The sequence below is a fragment of the Ranitomeya imitator genome, chromosome 2 (assembly GCF_032444005.1).
Source record: "Ranitomeya imitator isolate aRanImi1 chromosome 2, aRanImi1.pri, whole genome shotgun sequence".
NCBI lineage: Eukaryota > Metazoa > Chordata > Amphibia > Anura > Dendrobatidae > Ranitomeya > Ranitomeya imitator.
The window spans coordinates 365603866-365625674 of record NC_091283.1 but is presented as its reverse complement, the minus strand read 5'-3'; the positions used below and the strand labels follow the sequence as shown (position 1 = coordinate 365625674).

The 21809-nt window shown below is 44.1% G+C and overlaps 1 protein-coding gene across 1 annotated transcript in view; it reads left to right on the top strand.

The window, feature by feature from the left end:
• Nucleotides 1-21809, top strand: part of LOC138666587 (uncharacterized) — a 173551-nt gene that overhangs the window by 99670 nt on the left and 52072 nt on the right. Inside the window, exon 24 of the mRNA XM_069754788.1 lies at nt 12261-12708. Coding sequence (XP_069610889.1) covers nt 12261-12708 — 448 coding nt within the window. The remainder of the gene's footprint in view (nt 1-12260; nt 12709-21809) is intronic.

Here is a 21809-nt window from a genome sequence, read left to right as displayed (position 1 = left end):
AGTGGAGCTTTCGGGACACAGGTTTTCTGTGTGAGTAACATTGCAGGAGTAAGGATGGATGGATCTCCAGAATCACTAGAAAGTGCTGTAAGTGGCCTGGCAGTCATGATGGCTGAGACCTCTGCCAAGAACGTGGATAAACTCTCTTGTGTAAGTCTGGTGTTAGCTTGCAAGAAGATAGAGTCTAATATTCTGCGTGCTATCCCTATCATCCTTTCCCACGCGCCTCCCATGTGGGAAGAGTGTGGTGGATTGAAGGTCCAGGTACATCCTTGCTCACCTAGATACCTTTCCACATTAGCGATGTCCAGATTGGAAGGGATTTGGAGTTCTCTTGCCGCTCCAACGAAATTCATACCTCGGTCAGAACGAATATGCTTCACAGGGCCTCTGATTGCGATGAAGCGTCGAAGGGCGTTTATAAAACTTGATGCGTCCATCGATTCGATTACTTCGATATGAACGGCTCTGATGGACAGACACGTGAATAGAACTGCCCAACACTTTGCTTCCGTAAGTATTTTCCTAGTCCATCGTGTAGTCACAGACCAAGGACCGAATACATCTAGTCCAACGTTGGTGAAGGGGGGTTCAGTACTGAGTCTGTCGGGTGGAAGATTGCCCATCTTCGGATTTTGGAATGTGCCCCGGAGTTTGCGACACGTAACACAGTCGAAGATGAGTTTGCTCACTCTTCTCTTAGCTCCAACTACCCATAGTCCAGCTGCCCGTAGGTTTCCTTCAGTGAACAAACGGCCTTGGTGTCTCACTAAGACATGATGATGTTGAATCAGCAGGGTTGTTACGTGATGACATCCAGGAATTATCACCGGGTGCTTCTCTGAAACTTCTACCTCAGCTTCTTGAAGACAACCACCAACTCTCAGCAGCCCATCTTGATCGACAATCGGATCGAGCTTCCTCAGCCCACTGACTTCAGGAATGGGTTGTCCCTTGTTGAGGTTGTCTATTTCTCTGCCATAGGTTTCTCTTTGTACGGCACAAAGTATTATAACCTTGGCTCTTTCCAGGTTGGGAGCAGTAAACGCAAGCCTGCAGTGATGCCAACCTTTACAAAGTCTCTGGCTATCAGGTAGTGCTGACTTGTAGGACTGGGTTACATGAAATAGACAAGCTATAGCTCGAACGAGTGACTTCCAGGTGGAGAACCTGCTGAACCGGTGAGATTCGAGGTGGCAGCTTGAAATCTCTGTATGTAGAGCAGACACTTGAGGTTGGATCTCTTCGTCTGTGTCTGGACCCACAAGTTCGAAAGTTTCTGGCCTGCTGATGTGGGGCATCGAACGGTAAAAAGAGGTAGGACCTGTGAACCATGTAGTGTCCTTCAGATAACTGGGTGCAACGGATGTAGTCGCGTGGTCCGCAGGATTGTGGTGAGTAGGTACGTAGTGCCACTGATTAGGGCCGGTGGATCTTCTTATCCGAAGTACCCGGTTGCTGACGTAGACGTAGGAGCGTCGCGTCTCGTTACAGATGTACCCCAGTACCACCTTGCTATCGGTGTAGAACTCTGCATCCTTGATCTTCAGCCTCATCGCATCCGAGATCAGTTCGGCCAACTCAACTGCGAGGACAGCAGCACAGAGTTCCAGTCTGGGTATCTTGTGTTCACGAAGTGGCGCCAATTTCGTCCGACTCATAACGAACCCGATATGGCATTGTCCACTTACGTCTATGGTTTTGAGGTACGCTACTGCTGCAATCACTTTGACTGATGCATCACAGAAAATACAAAGTCTTTGCGTTTTGACCTCTGTGGATGGCACAGGAGCATACGGTCGTTTCACATGAAGGTTGGTCAGGGCTTCAAGAGACTTCCTCCACTCCGCCCACAGGTCAGCCTTTTCTGATGGAAGTGGATCATCCCAATCAGTAGTGTCTTGGGTGAAGTCCCTGAGCATCAGCTTTCCTTGGATGGTTACTGGAGCTACAAATCCCAAAGGGTCGTATAAACTATTCACGAAGGAAAGAACTCCTCTGCGCGTGAAGGGTTTCTCATCCTTGCTGATCTGAAAGGTGAAGGTATCTGTCTTCAGGTCCCACAGCAATCCAAGGCTCCGCTGCATGGGAAGGGGGTCGATGCTGAGGTCTAAATCTTTTAGATCGCTGGAATAGTCTTCAGAGGGAAAGGCTTCCATCAACTCTCGGCTGTTGGAGGAAATTTTGTGTAACCTTAGGTTAGACTGAGCGAGCATGTCACGAGTCCTCTTTAGTAGACTGATTGCGGCCTCACTTGTCGGTGTGGACTTCAAACAGTCATCCACGTAAAAATCCTTTTCCACAAAGGACCTGACGTCCGAGCCATACTCTTCTTCACCCTTTTTGGCAGAATGTCGGAGGCCGTAGATTGCGACCACTGGGGAAGGGCTGTTCCCAAAGATGTGTACCCGCATCCGGTACTCTTCGATGTCTTCGTCCGGGTCGTTGTCACGGTACCAGAAGAACCTCAGGTAGTTTCTGTGTTCCTCTTTGATGAGAAAACAGTGGAACATCTGTTGTATGTCAGCCATAAATGCCACTGAATCTCTACGGAAACAGAGTAATACTTCCAGAAGTCTGTTGTTGAGGTCTGGGCCCGACAGTAAGACATCATTCAATGACACGTCTTCGCATTTGGCGCTTGAGTCGAATACCACTCTAATTTGACCTGGCTTCTTAGGATGGTACACTCCGAAGATGAGCAGGTACCAACACTCCTCTGCATGTCGAAGTGCAGGTGCAATCTCTGCGTGGTTGTTCTGGAATATCTTTCCCATGAAGGTAAAGAAATGTTCCTTCATCTCAGGTGACTTCTGAAGCTTGTGTCTTAGGGAGATGAATCTGCTGTAGACCAATTCCTTGTTGTTGGCTAGGCGTCTCCTCTGAGGTCGAAATGGTAGAGGTGCGACCCAACTATTCGACGTATCCTTGACTATTTTTTCGTCCATGATGTCCAGAATGTCTTGTTCACCTTCACAGGCGTGGTCTTCGTTGATAGGAACTGAGAAAGGGCAAGGTAGGGGAGTGCTGCTCAGTAGTTCCTTTACCAGCAGACTATTGTGACACGGCTGGAAGAGAGATGGACGTCCATTTTCTAGTGTGCTGGTAAGCATACTGTTGACTGAGACCGGCTTGTGTGCTCCACCTAGACAAACATCTCCTACAATGACCCATCCAAGGTCTTGCCTCTGAGCGTATGGAGCATTCCGTGAGCCGTTGATATATTCTCTAGTCTTGTGGAATCGTAGTATATCTCTTCCCAGAAGTAAAGCTATTGGGGCTTCCGGTTCTAACTCAGGTATCAGGTGGGCTATATGCTTCAGGTGGGGGTGATACGTTGCCACCTCTGGTGAAGGTATCTCAGACCTGTTGTCAGGAATCTGGTTGCACTCCAGGATGGTCGGTAGTGACAGACAGGTCTGGCCATCCATGGACTCCACTTTGTATCCGGTTGCTTTCCTCCCCGCCGTCTCGACGGTACCTGAACATGTCCTAAGGGAGTAGGGAGAACCGGGTCCTACAATGTCAAAGAAGATGGACCTGGCTAAAGACCTATTAGTTTGGTCATCTAGGATTGCATATATCTTGAGCGCTTTGTCTCTGTGGCCTGTTGGATAGACTCGGACAGGGCAGATTTTTGAGCAGGATCTTCCTCCCGTGAGTCCCTTACAGATCTCCGTACATTGAGAGATGACCGCAGGGGTGTCTTCGTCGGTGTTCTTCTGTTTCTCATCCTGCTCCTCTGCTTGTGACAACACTCCTTGAGGTGGTCCAGGATGCAAGGCTGTATTGTGATCCGTGCTGCTGCATTCTGCACATTTCACGCTAGCTCCACAGTTCCTGGCGAAGTGAGAGGTTGTAGCACAGCATTTGAAGCAGATGTTGTTTTCCTTGAGGAAACCTTTGCAATCCTCTAAAGTCTTCTCCCTGAAGGCTCTGCACTTTAGTAGTGGATGTGGTTTCCTGTGTAGAGGACACTGCTTACTGACATCCTGAGGTTTGCTCTCTTCCGTAAGGGGCTTAGTTGTCTTGTGAGGAAGACCTGTGGAATCAATATTAGTTTTATGGACTGCCACGGGTGTCTTACTGGGTTTGACACCAGGGGTAGTGGAACATGACAGAGTGAAGTCAAAACTAGGGTCATTTCTGATCTTGGCTTGCTGGGTGACAAACTCAACAAATACAGTAAAAGGAGGGAATGGTACGTTATGAATTTGTTTATACCGTGAACCATGTATAATCCACCTTTCTTGAAGATTGTAAGGAAGTTTTTGTACTATTGGATTGACACCCCTAGCAGTGTCTAAGAATGTCAATCCAGCCAAGTGACCTTCCTTCTGGGCGACCTGTAACTATCAATAAATCACTCAATTCTCTAAGTCTTTGATAACCCTTGGGCCCTATCTTAGGGAAATCATCAATTCTTTTGAATAAAGCATTCTCTATTACTTCTACGGACCCATAACATTCGTCAAGTCTTTCCCACACTTTACGTAGACCTATGTGTGGGTATTCTATGTTAATGTCTCTTAGTCTTTTAGCATGCTCGACCGATTCAGTTCCAAGCCACTTTACCAGGAGATCTAACTCCTCACTACTAGAAAGGTCCAGTCCCTGAATGGTGTTCTGGAACGAAGCTCGCCACGACCTATAGTTTTCGGCTTTGTCAGTGAACTTTACAAGTTCTTTTGTTACCAGTTCTCGGCGGGCAAAGAACTTTGCCAAGTCTATGGTGGCTTGATCAGTGTTGGTACGAGCCGGTATGTTATAGCTATGTCTAGTGTGTGCTGCATCACCATACCTGTGAGACGCTCTTGGCTTCGGACAGTCTGCATAGTACCTTTCTGGTGAAGAAGATGTCTCTTTAAGGTGAGGTGAGAGCTGTACCTTCTTCTCAGTGGAACGGTAGCTGTGGTCGACTCCTCTGTGTTGAACGTCTTCTTGTTTGTAGTAGCGAAGATTGGGGTTGGATCGATGATAATCGACGTAGGCTGATCGATGTAGTCTATCTAGGGTGTTGTCCATGCTGGAGTGTCGATGAACGTACTCTGCAACGCGCTGAGCTGGATCTTGCTGCTCTAGATCTGTTCCAATAATGTTGCTGCGTCTCTCATAATCAGGATCCTTCATGGCTTCCAAGTATTCTGCCTTAGCTATTGCAGCTGCTGCCTTTTTGTCTGCCATAAGTCTTTCTAGAGACACTTGCAGGCGCATACTTTCTGCCTCTTGCTCTGCCCGCAAACGTGCGGTTTCGGCTTGCAGGCGTGCAGTTTGTTCTGCCTGCAAACATGCCTTTTCTGACTCATGCTCTGCTTGTCTCAGCTTTAGATGCATTTCTTTCTCGGCAAAGGAGGACCTCGCTTTGGCTGCTTCAGCTTCAGCACGAGCGACAGCAGCCAGCTCTGCTAATGATGATCTGCTAGAGCTTGCTCGTGACCTCGTCTTGAGTGAGGATGTGCTGTTTCGAGACATTGTGCGCTTAGCTGCGTACTGCTGAGTGTTTTGGCGGGAAACTGAGTCTATGTGCGGTGAGCGGGAATGATGTAGCTCTTCTTGGCGGGCTGCAGTATAGTTCTGCGGCTGTATGGCGGCTGTTGTGATACTCGAATGCGGAGCAGTGTGGGTGTTAGCGGTTCTGTACAGTCTGATCAACTACAGCCTGCGACCGTCTATCAGTTTCACTGAAGGCAGCTAATCTGTTCTTACTTTACAATCATCGCCTGCGACTGGCGGTCTCGTTTTTCACTGTTCTGCCTTCCTCCACGTAGGATGCTGTGTGGATTCCAACATACGGCTAAACCTTCATCCACATCCCAGTAAACAGACTGTGTTGATGCTTAAGTCTTATTTATTAAGGTGATGATAACCAAAACTATAACGTTGAACAACAATGGTGGACAGTATTCATAGTAGATGATCGAATAGTGAATGATGTTGATGTACAAGGTGGATGTTCAGTGAATAATCATAGTGGATGATGTTATGATCAGGTGGCCTTGGAGCAGCATGAAATGACCTTCGCTGGAGCAGTGGTAACTATACTGACCGCAAACCCTGATCCTATCACCGCAACTAGAAGTAGCCGTGGGGTGTGCCTAACCAGACCTAGACACCTCGACACAGCCGGAGGACTAAATATCCCTAAAGATGGAAATAGGAAAACTCTCTTGCCTCAGAGTAGACCCCCAAAGGATAGACAGCCCCCCACAAATAATGACTGAGTAGGAGAGGAAAAGACAAGCAGACTGAAAACAGGGATAAGCAAAGGAGGCCACTTCTACCTAGATAGGAAAGGATAGTACAGGATACTATGCGGTCAGCATAAAACACTACAAAATATCCACAACAGAAAAATACAAAAAACTCCACCACCTAACTAAAGATGTGGAGAGTATATCTGCAACTGCAGTGAATCCAACTAGACTGAGAAAAACATCAGGCACAGTCTAGCAGGAACAAAATAGAAACAAGAACAGCACAGAAAATAAACACACAGCACTGTGTCTAAAAAAATTAAGCAAACACTTATCTTTGCTGAAATGGCAGCAAGCAGGAGAGGCCAGGCAGGACAAACACTTCCAAAGGAACATTGACAACTGGCAGGGTCTAATGAGAACTGCAAAGCTAAATACCCCAGTCAGCCTTGCAATCAGCAGATACACCTGTCCAATCCTGCAGTCCCGGCACAACTGCATTACTATCCACAACCACCGGAGGGAGCCCAAAAGCAGAATTCACAACAGTACCCCCCCTTGAGGAGGGGTCACCGAACCCTCACCAGAGCCCCCAGGCCGATCAGGATGAGCCCGATGAAAAGTACGAACCAAATCAGCGGAATGGACATCAGAGGCAGAAACCCAAGAATTATCCTCCTGGCCATAACCCTTCCATTTGACAAGGTACTGAAGCTTCCGCCTCGAAAAACGAGAATCCAAAATCTTCTAAACAACATATTCCAACTCCCCATCGACCAACACAGGGGCCGGAGGATCAACAGAGGGAACAACGGGCTCCACATATTTCCGCAACAAAGATCTATGGAAGACATTATGAATAGCAAAAGAGGCCGGAAGTGCCAGGTGAAAGGACACCAGATTAATAATCTCAGAAATCCTATAAGGACCAATAAATTAAGGCTTAAACGTAGTGGAAGAAACCTTCATAGGAACATGACGGTAAGATAACCAAACCAGATCCCCAACCCGAAGCCGGGAACCAACGCACCGACGACGGTTAGCAAAACGTTGAGCCTCCTCCTGAGACAGCACCAAATTGTCCACCACATGAGCCCAAATCTACTGCAACCTGTCGACCACAGAATCCACACCAGGAAGGTCAGAAGGCTCAACCTGCCCAGAAGAAAAACGAGGATGAAAACCAAAATTACAAAAAAAAGGCGAAACCAAAGTAGCCGAACTAGCCCGATTATTAAGGGCAAACTCGGCCAATGGCAAAAAAGCCACCCAATCATCCTGATCAGCAGACACAAAGCATCTCAAATAGGTCTCCAAGGTCTTATTAGTTCGCTCAGTCTGGCCATTTGTCTGAGGATGAAATGCAAAAGAAAAAGACAAATCAATGCCCAGCTTGGCACAAAAGGCCCGCCAAAACCTAGAAACAAACTGGGAACCTCTGTCGAACACAATATTCTCCGGAATACCATGCAAACGGACCACATGCTGAAAAAACAACGGAACCAAATCAGAAGAAGAAGGCAATTTAGGCAAAGGCACCAAATGAACCATCTTAGAGAATCGGTCACAAACAACCCAGATAACCGACATCCTTTGGGAAACAGGAAGATCGGAAATAAAATCCATAGAAATATGTGTCCAGGGCCTCTCGGGGACGGGCAATGGCAAAAGCAACCCACTAGCACGGGAGCAACAAGGCTTGGCCCGCGCACAAGTCCCACAGGATTGCACAAAAGACCACACATCACGAGACAAAGAAGGCCACCAAAAGGACCTACCAACCAAGTCTCTGGTACCAAAAATACCAGGAGGACCAGCCAACACAGAACAATGAACCTCAGAAATCACTCTACTAGTCCATCTGTCAGGAACAAACAGTTTCACCACAGGACAACGGTCAGGTTTGTCAGCCTGAAATTTCTGAAGAACCCGTCGTAAATCAGGAGAAATGGCAGAAAGGACCACCCCTTCCTTCAAAATACCGACTGGTTCCAAAACCTCAGGAGAATCAGGCAAAAAAACTCCTAGAGAGGGCATCAGCCTTAACATTCTTAGTACCAGGAAGGTACGAGACCACAAAATCAAAACGAGAAAAAAACAAGGACCATCGAGCCGGTCTAGGATTCAACCGTTTGGCAGACTCGAGGTAAATCAAATTCTTATGGTCGGTCAAGACCACAATACGGTGCTTAGCTCCCTCAAGCCAATGTCGCCACTCCTCAAACGCCCACTTCATAGCCAACAACTCCCGATTGCCGACATCATAATTGCGTTCTGCAGGCGAAAATTTATGGGAAAAGAAGGCACACGGTTTCATCAAGGAACCAACAGGATCCCTCTGAGACAAAATGGCCCCTGCCCCAATCTCAGAAGCGTCAACCTCAACCTGAAACGGAAGAGAAACATCCGTCTGGCGCAATACTGGAGCAGAAGAAAAGCGACGTTTAAGTTCTTGAAAGGCAGAGACAGCCGCATAGGGCCAATTCGCCACATCAGCGCCCTTCTTACTCAAATCAGTCAAGAGTTTAACCACGCTGGAAAAATTAGCAATGAAACGGCGATAAAAATTAGCGAAACCCAAAAATTTCTGAAGGCTCTTCACGGATGTGGGCTGAATCCAATCATGAATGGCCTGAACCTTAACCGGATCCATCTCAATAGATGAGGGAGAAAAAATAAAGCCCAAAAAGGAAACCTTCTGCACCCCAAAAAGACACTTAGACCCTTTCACAAACAAGGCATTGTCACGAAGGATCTGAAATACCATCCTGACCTGCTGCACATGAGACTCCCAATCATCGGAAAAAATCAAAATATCGTCCAAATAAATGATCAAGAATTTATCAAGATAATTCCAGAAGATATCATGCATGAAGAACTGAAAAACAGATGGAGCATTAGAGAGTCCGAATGGCATCACAAGGTATTCAAAATGGCCTTCGGGCGTGTTAAACGCAGTTTTCCATTCATCACCCTGCTTTATACGAACAAGATTATAAGCCCCCCGAAGGTCAATCTTAGTAAACCAACTAGCTCCCTTAATCCTAGCAAATAAATCAGAAAGCAAAGGCAAGGGGTATTGAAACTTGACCGTGATCTTATTTAAGAGGCGATAATCAATACAGGGTCTCAAAGAACCATCTTTTTAGCAACAAAAAAGAACCCTGCTCCCAACGGTGAAGAAGATGGCCGAATATGCCCCCTCTCCAAAGACTCCTTAATATAATTCCGCATGGCGGTATGTTCAGGTACAGAAAGGTTGAAAAGTCGACCCTTAGGAAACTTACAGCCTGGAATCAAATCAATAGCACAATCGCAGTCCCTGTGCCGTGGAAGGAAACGGGACTTAGGCTCATCAAATACATCCTGAAAATCAGACAAAAACTCCGGAACTTCAGAAGAAGGAGAAGGGGCGATTGACATCAGAGGAACATCATTATGAACCCCCTGACAACCCCAACTAGTTACAGACATGGACTCCCAATCCAAAACAGGATTATGGACCTGCAACCACGGAAAACCCAGCTCGACAGCATCATGCAAATTATGCAACACCAGAAATCGACAATCTTCCTGGTGGGCTGGCGCCATGCGCATGGTCACCTGTATCCAAAACTGGGGCTTATCTTTAGCCAAGGGTGTAGCATCAATGCCCCTTAAAGGAATAGGATTCTGCAAAGGCTGCAAGGGAAAACCACAACGCCTAGCAAAGTCAAAGTCCATCAAATTCAAGGCGGCGCCTGAATCCACAAACGCCATGACAGAAAATGACGACAATGAGCAGATCAAGGACACAGATAACAGAATTTAGGTTGTACAGTACTGATGGTAAATGAACTGGCGATCCTTTTTGTCCGCTTAGGGCAGACAGAAATGACATGAGAAGCGTCGCCACAATAAAAACACAACCTGTTGAGATGTCTGAAACCTTGTCGTTCCGTTTTAGACAGAATCCTATCACACTGCATAGGCTCAGGAATTTGCTCTGAGGATAACACCATAGTGCGCACAGTTCTGCTTTCCCGCAAGCGCCGGTCAATCTGAATGGCCAAAGACATAGAATCACTCAGATTGGAGGGTGTGGGAAACCCCACCATAACATCTTTAACGGATTCAGAAAGACCCTTTCTGAAAATTGCCGCCAAAGCATCATCATTCCATTTAGTCAGCACAGACCATTTTCTGAATTTCTGACAATACAATTCAGCCGCCTCTTGCCCCTGAGATAGGGCCAACAAGGTCTTCTCAGCTTGATCCACAGAATTAGGCTCATCATACAATAACCCCAATGCTTGAAAGAAAGAATCAACATTAAGCAAAGCAGGATTGCCAGATTCCAGGGGAAATGCCCAATCCTGTGGGTCACCACGCTGCAGGGATATGATGATTTTAACCTGCTGAATGGGATCACCAGAGGACCGGGGTCTCAATGCAAAAAACAGTTTACAGTTATTTTTGAAACTCAAAAACTTGGATCTGTCACCAAAAATTAAATCAGGAGTGGGAATCTTAGGTTCTAAAGCAGGAGTCTGAACAATATAATCCGAAATACCCTGTACCCTAGTAGCAAGCTCATCCACACGAGAAGCTAACTCCTGAACATTCATGTTAGTACTAGGTTCCTCAGCCACCCAGAGATTAAGAGGGAGGAGAAGACCGATCAAACTGAAGAAAAAAAAAATGGCTCAAGACTTTTCCTCCCTTCTTCTGAGATACATTTAACTCATTGCTGGCCAGTTGTACTGTTATGATCAGGTGGCCTTGGAGCAGCATGAAATGACCTTCGCTGGAGCAGTGGTAACTATACTGACCGCAAACCCTGATCCTATCACCGCAACTAGAAGTAGCCGTGGGGTGTGCCTAACCAGACCTAGACACCTCGACACAGCCGGAGGACTAAATATCCCTAAAGATGGAAATAGGAAAACTCTCTTGCCTCAGAGTAGACCCCCAAAGGATAGACAGCCCCCCACAAATAATGACTGTGAGTAGGAGAGGAAAAGACACATGCAGACTGAAAACAGGGATAAGCAAAGGAGGCCACTTCTACCTAGATAGGAAAGGATAGTACAGGATACTATGCGGTCAGCATAAAACACTACAAAATACTCCACCACCTAACTAAAGATGTGGAGAGTATATCTGCGACTCCAGCGAATCCAACTAGACTGAGAAAAACATCAGGCAGTCTAGCAGGAACAAAATAGAAACAAGAAAAGCACAGAAAATAAACACAGCAGTGTGTCTAAAAAAATTAAGCAAACACTTATCTTTGCCGAAATGGCAGCAAGCAGGAGAGGCCAGGCAGGACAAACACTTCCAAAGGAACATTGACAACTGGCAGGGACTAATGAGAACTGCAAAGCTAAATACCCCAGTCAGCCTTGCAATTAGCAGATACACCTGTCCAATCCTGCAGTCCAGGCACAACTGCATTACTATCCACAACCACCGGAGGGAGCCCAAAAGCAGAATTCACAACAGGATGACTGGTGAAAAACTGTAAAGAATAACAGCATTTCAGTATATGCACATACAGGGTGCAATCACATAAATAACTGGGACATTACAGCAAAAATTATACAGAGTGCATTACACAGTAATTCTGCAGCACTGCCCTATTCTATACAAAGATGCATCTATCTAAATGCAGAGTACACATTAACCTAACTGCAAGCTGCAAAGCACAATCTGCCTAACTATATCTGACTATAGGAGCTGCATAAGGCTTAAATACTAACACAAACATAAGATGCATTAAACCCTTTATAAACGTACCGAGATCCGTTAGGACAGGGGTAAGAAAGTAAGCGAGACAGGAGCACGTGTGCCTCTCTTCAGACCTGAGGAAAAATGGCTACTGTAGCTGGTCTTCCACAAGAAGAATGAGGGCTGAACTCACCCAGAAGACATTGCTCTTCTGAGGGAAAGGTTGGTAAACAACATGAAAAGTAGGCAACTGATGACCTCCAGTGGCCACAACTTGAATAACAAGATAATTAACTTTCTGCACATTAAGATGGGCAGAACATTCACAGTGTGGGAAATATTTTAACCAGAAATCAGAGCTTGTTATACATGACAGAGTTCACACAGGAGAGAAGCCATATTCCTGTTCAGAATGTGGGAAATGTTATGCAGGTAAATCAAGTCTTGTTAGACATCACAGAACTCATACGGGAGAGAAGCCATATTCATGTTCAGAATGTGGGAAATGTTTTATACAGAAATCAGCTTTAGTTAGCCATCTGAAAATTCACACAGGGGAGAAACCTTTTTCATGTTCAGAATGTGGGAAATGTTTTATACAGAAATCAGATTTAGTTGTCCATCAGAGAACTCACAAAGGGGAGAAACTTTTTTCATGTTCAGATTGTGGAAAATGTTTTACAGGGAAATCAGTTCTTGATATACACCAGAGAACTCACACAGGTGAGAAGCCTTGTTCATGTTCAGAATGTGGGAAATGTTTTAAACAGAAATCCGTTTTAGTTGTCCATCAAAAAACTCACACATGGGAGAAACCTTTTTCAAGTTCAGAATGTGGGAAATGTTATAATGAGAAATCACATTTAGTTTACCATCAGAGAACTCACAAAGGGGAGAAGCCATATGGTTTTACAAACTGTATAAGAAAACACATAACAGACAGTCAGAGTAACAACAAATAAGTAAATTGGAAAGGAAAAGTAAGTTAGAACTTACATTAGAATTAAAATATATGCAGTTACTAATAGAAATGTCTTATCTAAAAAGCAATATAAGGTTAGCATTGAATATTTCATGTTATATATTTATATATTCACTATATGGACAAAAGTATTGCAACCCCTCCACAAGAAAATACCAAATATTTTCTCCTTTTTTTCTAGCTCCCAATCTCAGTGATCCGCCATTCATTACAGTTTCTTTAAATCCACACTGTCTGAACAAATGTCTTTATTTTATGTATATTACAGTTATAAACATGTTCCTGTTGTATGTTACTATTTACATCTACGATCCATTCCTTTGTAGAAACATCTGATGGGATCCATATTTATAAAACCACTTTCCATGCTAAGTATAGTAGTTTTTCACCATCATTAGGAATTGATTCCCTTTACACAAGTTATTGAGTCTAAGGAGACTTTAATTTTAAACACTTTTGCAGTAGTGAGGCTTGCATATGGCTCATCAAATATAACCTGGGCAGCATGGTGGCTCAGTGGTTAGCACTGCAGCCTTGCATCGCTGAGGTCCTGGATTTAAATCCCTTCAAGGACAATATCTGCAAGAAGTTTGTATGTTCTCCTTGGGTTTACCTGGGTTTCCTCCATGTTCTCTGGTTTTCTCCCATATTCCAAAGACATACTCATGTGAAATTCAGATTGTGAGCCCCAACGGGGACAGCGATGATGAAGCACTGCGGAATATGATGGCACTATATAAGCAAAGCATAATAAATAACCTGACAGTTGCCCCAACGCTATGAAACTGCATCACAAGTTTGTGAGTTCTCTCCATCCCACCACCCAGAGTGCCCCTCCATTATCAGCTCATTTGACAGCGTCTGTGTGTCTCTCTCCTTCCCTGTATTTTATATTCATTTGACAGTGTAATTCCCACTTCACTTAATTTGTCATTCATTCTTTTTTGATAGTATTGTACCCGATTGTCCTAGCAATTGATATGATATTGATAGTAACATATCAACATAGTTAGCAAGGCCGAAAAAAGACATTTGCTCTTCTAGTTCAGCCTATATTCCATCAGAATAAATCCTTCTAAAGAACCTAATAACTGTAAGATACAATATTTTTACACTCCAGGAAGACATCCAGGCCTCTTTTGAACCCCTCGACTGAGTTTGCCATCACCACCTCCTCATGCAAGGAATTCAAGATTCTCACTGCCCTAACAGTAAAGAATTCTCTTCTATATTGGTATAAAAACCTTCACTCCTCCAGACGCAGAGAATGCCCCCTTGTGACCGGCTCATTCCTTGGTATAAACAGATCCTCGGAGAGATATTTGTATTGTCCCCTTATATACTTATACATGGTTATTAGGTCACCCCTCAGTCATCTTTTTCTAGACTGAATAATCCTAGTTTTGCTAATCTCTCTGGGTATTGTAGTTCCCCCATCCCCTTTATTAATTTTGTTGCCCTCCTTTGTACTCGCTCTGATTCCATTATATCCTTCCTGAGCACCGGTGCCCAAAACTGTACACAGTACTCTATGTACGGTCTAACCAGGGATTTGTAGAGAGGCAGTATAATGCTCTCATCATGTGTATCCAGACCTCTTTTAATGCACCCCATGATCCTGTTTGCCTTGGCAGCCGCTGCCTGGCACTGGCTGCTCCAGGTAAGTTTATCATTAACTAGGATTCCCAAGTCCTTCTCCATGTCAGATTTACCCAGTGGTTTCCCGTTCAGTGTGTAATGGTGATACTGATTCTTTCTTCCCATGTGTATATCCTTACATTTATCATTGTTAAACCGCATCTGCCACCTTTCGATCCAGGTTTCCAATAGTGTTATTCCCAATTCAGTTAATGTATTTTAGATATTCTTATTTAATAGTGTTATTGGTTACATATACATAATATGCGCAGTAATGCTATTCCCACCTGATTATAGCTCCCAATCAGTAGTTATAGATCCCAAGAATAATAGTGTTTATTTTTAATGGTTTGTAACTGACAGCCTAATATTGATACATTCCTGTCATCCATTTTTATTCAATTATGACTTTCATACTCATAAAATATTATAGAATCAGTATTTCTTGCCCAAGGCTGCTGACTCTCTTGGTGGTATTGAAAGCTTATACAGAGAATGAAGAAAACATGGAATTAAAAAGTCTGATGTGGTTGCGTGGCTTGCTAATCAAGATTTGTATAGTCTTCACAAACCTATAAGAAAAAGATTTTTAACAAAAAAAATTATTACGTCAGATATTGTTATGCAGGCCTTATAAAGCCAACCCTAATCAAAGGGCAATAATCAGGTAATGCATTCCTCCCAGTCATGTCCAGGGAGCCATCCAATGCTCACCTGAACAGCAGGGTGCACAAATTTCCTCCATTGGCTAACACCAGGCAAGGCAGCGTCCTGTGTTGCCTGGCAATTGGGACACACAGCATCCCATGTCTCCCGGTCTCATGGTCTTACACAGAACCTGGGGATTTACATTGAAATAATTCTTAAACCTTTTGTTCTAGCCATGAATTCTAATACACCAGTGACCTCCTAAGAAAGATCGAAGAATTGACCCTGGAACAGAACACTATTGTAGCTAGTGTTGTTGCAGAGGTACTATATTCTTCTATGCCACATTCTAAATGTCTGGAGGCAGTGAAATGCTTCCTCAAAAGCAGGTGTTGTCAGTTCCAGAGGCATAATGAATAGTGATGAGCAAGTGTACTCGTTGCTTGGGTTTTCCCGAGAACGCTCGGGAGGTCTCCGAGTATTTATGACTGCACGGAGATTAAGTTTTCATCACCTCAGCAGCATTATATTTACAGCTACTAGCCTGCTTGATTACATGTGGGGATTACCTAGCAACTAGGCAACCCCCACATGTACTCAGCCTGGCTAATAGCTGTAAATCATTCAGCTGCCGCAATGAAAACTAAATCTCCGAACACTAACAAATACTCGGAGGTCACCCGAGTGTGCTCGGGAAAACCCAAGCAATGAGTACACTTGCTCATCACTATTCATTATGCCTCTGGAACTGACAACACCTGCTTTTGAGGAAGCATTTCACTGCCTCCAGACTTTTAGAATGTGGCATAGAAGAATATAGTACCTCTATAGTACCTCTACAACAACACTAGCTAAAATAGTGTTCTGTTCCAGGGTCAATCCTTCGATCTTTCTTAGGAGTACACTCCCTCATCACTAATAATGAATTCTTACAAGAAGGACTCAAATTCCTTTGCACAAAGAATGTCTTCATGTTTGAGAACAAGTAGTTCCACCAGCACAGGGGCACTGCGATGGGGTGCCCTTGCACCCTATCATATGCTATTCTACTCCGGGGCTGGTGGGAGGATACAGTTGTTTTTGGTGAGGAGTTTCTATCAGGCAGTGAAAATATTGTAATCTGGTTAAGATACATTGACGATGTCATTTGGAAGGGCATAGACATGAGTTTTGCAGAATTCATTCGGATCTTAACCCCTTTCTGACCTCGGACGGGATAGTACGTCCGAGGTCAGATCTCCTGCTTTGATGCAGGGCTCCGCGGTGAGCCCGCATCAAAGCCGGGACATGTCAGCTGTTTTGAACAGCTGACATGTGCCCGTAATAGGCGCGGGCAGAATCGCGATCTGCCCGCACCTATTAACTAGTTAAATGCCGCTGTCAATCGCAGACAGCGGCATTTAACCACCATTTCCGGCCGGACGGCCGGAAATGACGTCATCGCCGACCCCCGTCACATGATCGGGGGTCGGCGATGCTTCAGAATAGTAACCATAGAGGTCCTTGAGACCTCTATGGTTACTGATCCTTGGCAGCTGTGAGCGCCACCTTGTGGTCGGCGCTCACAGCACACCTGCAATTCTGCTACCTAGCAGCGATCTGATGATCGCTGCTATGTAGCAGAGCCGATCGTGCTATGCCTGCTTCTAGCCTCCCATGGAGGCTATTGAAGCATGGCAAAAGTAAAAAAAAATATTAAAAAAAAATGTGAAAAAAATAAAAAAAATAAATGAATAAAAAAAAAAAATCAAATCTACACATATTTGGTATCGCCGTGCTCAGAATCGCCCGATCTATCAACTAAAAAAAAGCATTAACCTGATCACTAAACGACGTAGCGAGAAAAAAATGCGAAACGCCAGAATTGTTTTTTTTGGTCGCCGCGACAGTGCATTAAAATGCAATAACGGGCGATCAAAAGAACGTATCAGCACCAAAATGATATCATTAAAAACATCATCTCGGCATGCAAAAAATAAGCCCTCAACCGACCCCAGATCATGAAAAATGGAGACGCTACGGGTATCGAAAAATGGCGCAATTTGTTTTTATTTTTTAGCAAAGTTTGGATTTTTTTTTCACCACTTAGGTAAAAAATAACCTAGTCATGTTAGGTGTCTATGAACTCGTACTGACCTGGAGAATCATAATGGCAGGTCAGTTTTAGCATTTAGTGAACCTAGCAAAAAAGCCAAACAAAAAACAAGTGTGGGATTGCACTTTTTTTGCAATTTCACCGCACTTGGAATTTTTTTTCCCGTTTTCTAGTACACGACATGCTAAAACCAATGATGTTGTTCAAAAGTACAACTCGTCCCGCAAATAATAAGCCCTCACATGGCCAAATTGACGGAAAAATAAAAAAGTTATGGCTCTGGGAAGGTGAGGAGTGAAAAACGAACAAGGAAAAACGAAAAATCCCAAGGTCATGAAGGGGTTAAATGTTAATAATCTTCACTTTCAAAACTAGCAGTATGAAATTTTCATTTATTGACATCATGATTGAAAGAACAGCGGATGGCACCCTGGGGATCAGTACCTTGAGAAAGCCCACAGCCAACAATTCTTTACTCAGGTGGGAAAGTAGTTATTCCACTCCACAAAAAAAAAGATCCCTAAGGGACAGTTCCTGAGGATACAGAAGAACTGCTCATACATTGCTAATTTTAAACTACAAGCAGGGTGCCTAAGGAGGAGATTCATCGAGAGGGGATATCCAGATAAAATTCGGGGAAAAGCCTATAGAAAAGTAAAATAAGACTGATGTAATTTCCCCAATCACCCAAAAATTGCAAATAATGCAGGCTTGTGCTTATTCACCACATTTAATAATGGAGCTCAAGATTTGATATAAATTCCAAATAAACATTGGTCGATTTAAAAAAAAAAAAAAAAAGGACTGCAACATTGGGGAATTATTAACACCATTTCCACAGATTATTGACACAAAAAGTAGATCTCTTAAAGATCGTCTAGTGCACAGACACTTCACAACCCCCTGACAATCTACACGGCTTTCTTCTAAAACAATCGGTGGCTACAGATGTAGTGGATGTGTGGCGTGTAAGGCCATTGATGTAGGAAAAACCTTCTACAACCCCTGGCAAAAATTATGGAATCACCGGCCTTGGAGGATGTTCATTCAGTTGTTTAATTTTGTAGAACACAGTATAATGTTCCCACAGTACCGCCATTCCCACACACAGTATAATGTTCCCATAGTACCGCCATCCCCCCACACACAGTATAATGTTTCCCCAGTACCGTCATCCCCCCACACACAGTATAATGTTTCCCCAGTACTGTCATCCCCCCACACAGTATAATGTTCCCACAGTGCCGCCATCCCCCACACACAGTATAATGTTCCCACAGTACCACCATCCCCCCACACACAGTATAATGCTCCCCCAGTACCGCCATCCCCAACATACGGTATATTGTTCCCACAGTACCACCATCCCCCCACATACGGTATAATGTTCACCCAGTACTGCCATCCCCCCACATATGGTATATTGTTCACCCAGTACCGCTATCCCCCCACACACAATATAATGTTCCCACAGTACCACCATCCCCCCACACACACAGTATAATGCTCCCCCAGTACCGCCATCCCCAACATATGGTATATTGTTCCCACAGTACTGCCATCCCCCACACACAGTATAATGATGCCCTGTGCTACTGTAGTGCGGGGTATTATCGCTGCCTGTCAGTGTAATACTAATTGCCTCATACACATTAGATAGCTGTCGGCCAAATGATCATGCGGCTGACGGCGATCTCTCCTGACTTCCCCCATACACATGAACACTCTGGTTGCCTGAACCTTCCTGTGATCTGTATGAGAAAGCTGCTGGCAGATTCCTGTGGCAGAGGATTATCACCATAGAGAACAAAAGCATCGGACTCTGTAATTTACCATAATAGATCCGTCACTCACCTCTCATCTGACAGGAATCCTCCATATATATATGAGGCAGCAGTCGATCTGGCTCAGATCAGTGGTGCTTCCTGATTTTAGTCTAATGTGTATGGGGTATAAGAGATATCTTCTTACACTCTGCCTCTGGCAGGGCCTAGTAGACTTTCATATGTTACAGGCCCAGAGGCCATTTATAAGCCTCCTGGTACCATAGCAACCCAGCAGCTGACCACAATCAAGTAGTGACCGGGGGGGGGGGGGGGTTTGGGGGGGAATTGGGCTGAACGAGGAAGTCCTCTAACTCTGACAACCTTCTTAAATGTTATAATTGTTATCAGCATAGGCAAATAATTAGCCGGAATTATCTAAGCAACCGTGCCCATACCATGCATGTGATAAACAAGACCGTTGTAGTGCCGAATTTTTTTTTTTTAATCTAATATTTAACATTTGATAAAAAGGAGCACCATGTGTCTTGTACTCTTTCTGTGGTTTTTATAATAATTGTTCCTGCGAATTTTATTTTGAAAAATTTGAACACCAGTTTTTTCTGTAATCGAGGAGAAAAGCTTGGAAAAATATACCTAGAGGAAAAAAAAAACATTTAATAAATGCCACAGCACTGTCTATGTAGACTTTACAACAGTCATTGCCATAGGTTACAAATAACTCCTGTCCATTGTGTTTTTTGAAGAAAAAATGTTTTGTGCTTCTGTGTGTGAATCAGACATGGGATCTGACACAATAGAAGATTACAGCCCGGGGAAGACGGGAAACATTTATACAGACGGCCGGTGGTGATGGAGTCAGTGACGGATTCTGGCCAGATATCTTTATCTTTCTAGAGCCGTAGTAGAAGACGAAGATGTCATCCTCATCATGAAGTAGTGATTTCTCTTGTAATGAATATCTCCTGCAGTATTGCTAATGCCGATTCCAGTGTCGGTAAATGAGACGAGAATTAGCGTTATGGAAGATGAGTCTATGAGAAATGTATTCAGCTGCCGACTCCGAGGAAGAAACTGCTTGTTGTGTGTGGCCTAGAATATATAGGATATATTGGTAGATATAAAGAAGAAAAAACTGAAGACTGGAAAAAGTAAAAATATTATTAGTCCCATTACTGATTCCCCACAACCCCTGTACCACCACTGCTGGGTCCCATGCCCATGGGTCTCTGTATTTTCTGATCACATAAGATCTCTACAGCCAATCGGTGGCTGAAACGGTGACCAAAATAACCAGTAAATAAGACAAGCTGTCACCAATTCAACTAATGTTCCAGTGTATACGAACTAACAATACAACATCTACATGTTATATTTCCTCATATATTCCCTTATTATCTCCAGTAATTGTATTATTATATGAGATCTTTCTGATGTTACATCAGCTGCATCTTCTTCCCATTCAGGTCCCTACAATATCGGATCCTCTCTGGAGATCTTTTTTATAAGAGAATTTTCCTGATTTACCCATCAAGGATGGATAGGAATATTAACAATAGGGCAGAGAAGATATTACACCTCAACCTAGAGATCCTCTTCCGGCTTACTGGAGAGGTGAGAGATTCTGATGACGTCACATTACATCATTCTTATCTGTGGGGATAACAGATGGACAGAACTGGAGAGGTGAGGACTCTGGAAATGTCTGTAGTGAGATTTATTAATGTCTCTCCATAAACAGGATTACACAGTAGTGCAGAAGACCTCTAGTGAGCGCTGTCGAGACGCTGTGACTGAGGGATGGAGAAGACCCCTGAGCCCAATCACGGGGCCTCCATCTCACCCCCTCATACATGAGGACAGCAATAGCCAGAAGATATTAGAACTCACCTACAAGATGATTGAGCTGCTTACTGGAGAGGTGAGACTGCTGGGAATGCTGGGACATTATACAGTAATGCTATGAAGAAATCGGGGGATGACTGTATCATTGTATGTGTCAGGTTCCTATACGGTGTCATGATATCGTTGTCTATTTCTCCATGGAGGAGTGGGAGTATTTAGAAGGACACAAAGATCTGTACAAGGACGTCATGATGGAGTTTCCCCAGCCCCTCACACCACCAGGTAATAGATAGGACTAAAATGACTAAATACACACAGCCTATAATTATCTGTATGTAAAGAATGAATTCAGTCCCTGTATGTGTTTCCTCCAGTTCTATTCAATAACAGGACAACACCAGGGAGATGTCCCCGTCCTCTCCTTCCACAGGGCTGTAAACAAGAAGATCCCAATGTTCCTCAGGATCATCAGGTAGATGGATAGAAGGTGTCATGAGATCTCCCCTATGATGTGTAGACGGCTGTGAAGGTCTTGTGCTCAGTCTTGTTTTATCCACCAGTATTATATGTTTTATACTTGTGTAATGAGAATGGCGGAGATGGCAGGATTAGAGCTGATCATAAATGTGACTTCTACATCTGTCTGTGACTTTTACAATATTTGTTTCAGGGTGAAGATCAGACTCTTATTGATACTATAGAAATACAAGTGTGGGGTGATGAGCATTGTAAAGACGAGATTCCTACATATGACTACCCAGGTGAGTAGTAACCAATAAATGCAGAGAAGTCACAGATTCTTTTGGCTATGGTTGCTTTATCTTTGGTGTCCCAATTACTTTGGGTATTGGAAGTTCTTCTGTTGGAGAGAGACCTGTTCTGGCCAGAGATTATAGCCCGGAAAATGCACCCTA